Here is a 3,410-nt window from a genome sequence, read left to right on the forward strand (position 1 = left end):
CCCCCGCCAGTCGCTCACGCCCACCCACATCACAGCCACGCGCGCTGTGAGCCGAGGACATCGGCGGACGCCATCGGACGGGGCGCTGGGGCAGCGGGGGCCGCCTGACCCTGCGGGCCACGGCCCTGGTGAGTGAGCGCTGCACACTGCACACTCGAGCGCAGAAACCCGCCCTCCTGCCCTGCCCCGCATGGGAGCACCTGGGAGGGAGCAGCTGCCTTCCAAGCCCTCACTGCGAGGCAGTGTGGGGGGTGGGTGACAGGCCCAGGAGGAATTAGGGGTGGCAAACGGATACTACAGCAACACTAGGGCTACAGCCAACTCTGCCCAGCCTTGGCATCTGTACCCTTACAACCCCATGTAAGTGATCGTGAGGGTAGGAATTAACCCCACCGGTGCCATGTGCTTGTTTTAGCTACTGTTTTACCTCATCCTGTGCTAGGTTGTGAGGAGCTGTTTGATCCCCGTTCAGAGACGATGTCATGCCTAATGTCTGTCCACCTGAACCTAGCCCGGTGTAGGAGGGACAGGAGTTTGTCATAGGGCCACTAAAAACCCCCTGAAAGGCTAAGGGACAACCTGTCGCCCCCACCTGAGTGAGCCACCAGGAGTGAAGGAACAAGTTGGAGTCCCAACTGCTGCGGGGCTGCAGGTGCACTTGTCTTGCTGGAAAGTGGGCCAGCAAGGTCTGTGGGATTTGTGAGAGGATTTTGCAAGAGAATCCAGAAACTGTACTTTCGTATAAATGTCCCTGGCTTTGAAGTCCCACCCTTTGTCCCACCCTGCTCACCTTCTCTGCTCCTCTTTCCCCAGGCCCTCAAGACCCCCTGGACTTCCCCCGCCTGCCTGACCCCCAGGCCCTGTTCCCTACCCGCCGCCGGCCCCCCGAGTTCCCTGGCCGCCCCACCACCCTGACCTTCACCCCAAGACCCCGGCCAGCTGCCAACCGCCCCCGCCTGGACCCCTGGAAATTGGTCTCCTTCGGCCGGACGTTCAGCCTCTCGCCTCCTAGCAGGCCAGACACTCCGGAGAGCCCAGGGCCCCCCGGCGTGCAGCCCACACTGCTGGACATGGACATGGAGGGGCAGAGCCAGGACAACACAGTGCCGCTGTGTGGGGCCCGGGGCTCCCACTGAGGCCTACCCACCACCACCCGCCTGGGCAGCCATGAATGTAGCGCCCCAGGCCCCGCCCTAGCCTGCCATGCTCTAAGGCGCAGAGGTCCTGGGCAGGATGCTCACTCTATTTATTGGGGAAGGAGGGAGGGAGGGGATCTTAATTTATTCCTTTGTACCCAGGGGTAGAGCCCTGTGCCCACCCTGCAGTGGGGGGAGGGTGGGCAGGGATACTCAGGGACAGGGCATCGTGGGGGATTTCGCACAAGAGGAAGCATTAAAGGTAACCCCTGCCCCCTACCTCCCTTGGCTGTGTCTTTCCCCAGTCCAAGCCCTGATGTTGGGTTGTCCCTCAGGGAGACTCCTGTACCCCACACGCCTCCTGGATTTCTAAGGGTCAAGGGTTGAGACACCATCCCATCTTCCCTTCCTGGTCCCCACAAAAGCACCACACAAAGAGGTTATCGTCACCAGAGAGAAATGCTTTACCAACACACACGAGTGGGGAAGTTTCCACAGCGAGGTGGGAGGGTGGAAGCAAGCAGCCCTTTGCTTCAGCCCACCACATCCCGAGCCTGGGACCCAGCCCCGCTGTCTTCCCGCTGGAGGCTACAGCGGCTCATCTTCAGCTGAGTCAGCTGGATGTAGCGGAGGACATTGGTGTCTGCAGGGGAGGTGGGCAGGGCATCACCTGGGTGTCCTCAGGCCGCCCAGTTACATCTGCAGCTCCCCCGCACTGTGCCAGCCCCAGTGTTTCACCTCCCCTTCCCCAAATGCTCAGCTGCAACCAGCAGCCAAAGACATTTCACACCACCATCCGTGCACGTGCTGCACCCCTGCCAGGAGCACCTCTGCACAGACTCCTGTCATGCTCACTCAGCCCCCGGGGACATCTGCGAGAAGTCTGTTCTCACGGAGCTTCTTCACGGAAAAGCTAATCTTGCCTCTGCTCCCACCTGTCCCATGCGCCTGCTGTGACCCTTCCTCCTCCTTGGGACGTGATACAAAACCGAGTGCCAGGTCGGGCTGAATGCCCGTGGACACGCGTGAGCCTCATCATCTCCCAAAGGGCAGGGAACAAGCCTCCAGCTCTGCCACCCAAATCTCACCCCCCACACACACGGCTTCCTGGTGTCACCTGCCTCGGCTGGGTGAGTGCACCCACTCACTGAGAAGTGAATGAGTAGGTGAGCGTGTGAAGGCTTAGTGAAGAAGTGGAGGAACGAGGGCAGGGCTTGGGGTAAGGGAGGTGAGGATAGGTGGATAGACCCGGAAGGGGCTGCACAGGGAGGTTTCAGGATGAGTCAGGGACTAGATGAGAACTGTTTGGGTAGATGTCGGAGAGAAGGCTGGTGAGTGGACGCCTGGACGTTGACTAAAGGGATGGATGAATGGTGGGGGGTGATGGGTAAAGAGTAGGCGGATGGGGCGAGGCTATCCAGTGGGCGGCACAACAACTCCCTTAGGGCAGCTCCTGGGAGGAAGCCTCTACTCTGCCTGCTCTTCCCACCCTCGGTCCTTCTGCTCTAGCCCCGCCCCTTACCTGTGGGCTCTCGGCTGCGGGCTTCCTGCAGGTAGCGCAGCGCGCGTGCGTAGTCGCCGAGGTGGTAGAAAGCAATGCCCGCGCGGTAGGTGGCCTTGAAGTTGCCCTGCTGCTTCTCCAGCACCTTTAGACAGTACTCGCGCACGCGCTCATAGTTCACCAGCTCCGACTGCAGCAGGCAAGCTACGGAGGCGCTGGCATTCAGAGAGCCTGCTGGCACCCTAGGACCCACGTGACCTCGAGGGCCAGGCGTCCGGACCGTAGGGAACCCTGCTTCTTTCCCACCACCCAAGCGATCACTCGGGTCACCAGGGGGCGCCAATTTGTTATCCCATCAGAATAGCTCAATCTGCGCCGCCGCTAGAGGGCGCGAAAGACACAGGGACGTTGTCTCGGCAATAGCCGGATGGTTTCGGCAAGTAAAGAGTATTGAGGGCAATCACAGAGAATCATCCAGGGTAAGCCCTTCGCATTGTAGGTTTGCTTGTGGCGTGAGGAGGAAAGAATTGACTCAAGAGCAGTGGGGTTCTGAAGACCGAGCCCAAAGTCCATTCCCTGCATCCCAGCGCCCTCCTTCCGGAGGCTCCTGACCACCTGACTCAACCTCTTTCCTTAATCAAGTTCTGAAGTCTCCCCAGCAGACCACAGCCCCGGCGCCTTCGGCCCCCAGTGTCCCCCCTCCCGCGCCCCAATCCCCAAGGGCACTCGATTGCCCCTCACTCCCCACCCTTCTCACCCTCGTGCCCCTCTGC

General features: G+C 60.8%; 2 protein-coding genes across 2 annotated transcripts in view; one reads left to right on the forward strand and one right to left on the reverse strand.

The window, feature by feature from the left end:
• Positions 1-1,381, forward strand: part of Map3k10 (mitogen-activated protein kinase kinase kinase 10) — a 17,578-nt gene extending 16,197 nt beyond the window's left edge. The window contains exons 10-11 of the mRNA XM_010614533.2: positions 2-128; positions 814-1,381. Coding sequence (XP_010612835.1) covers positions 2-128; positions 814-1,136 — 450 coding nt within the window. The 3' untranslated portion in view covers positions 1,137-1,381. The remainder of the gene's footprint in view (position 1; positions 129-813) is intronic.
• A 198-nt stretch (positions 1,382-1,579) lies between these two features.
• On the reverse strand, positions 1,580-2,983 carry Ttc9b (tetratricopeptide repeat domain 9B; the record flags this gene model as incomplete). Its single annotated transcript, XM_010614532.1, has 2 exons — positions 1,580-1,779; positions 2,659-2,983. Coding segments are annotated over 2 exons (435 nt in total), but the record flags the coding sequence as incomplete, so codon positions are not given.
• Positions 2,984-3,410: the final 427 nt, after the last annotated feature.

This window comes from Fukomys damarensis, unplaced genomic scaffold, assembly GCF_012274545.1.
Source record: "Fukomys damarensis isolate Sample0158 unplaced genomic scaffold, DMR_v1.0_HiC HiC_scaffold_19, whole genome shotgun sequence".
Classification (NCBI taxonomy): Eukaryota; Metazoa; Chordata; class Mammalia; order Rodentia; family Bathyergidae; genus Fukomys; species Fukomys damarensis.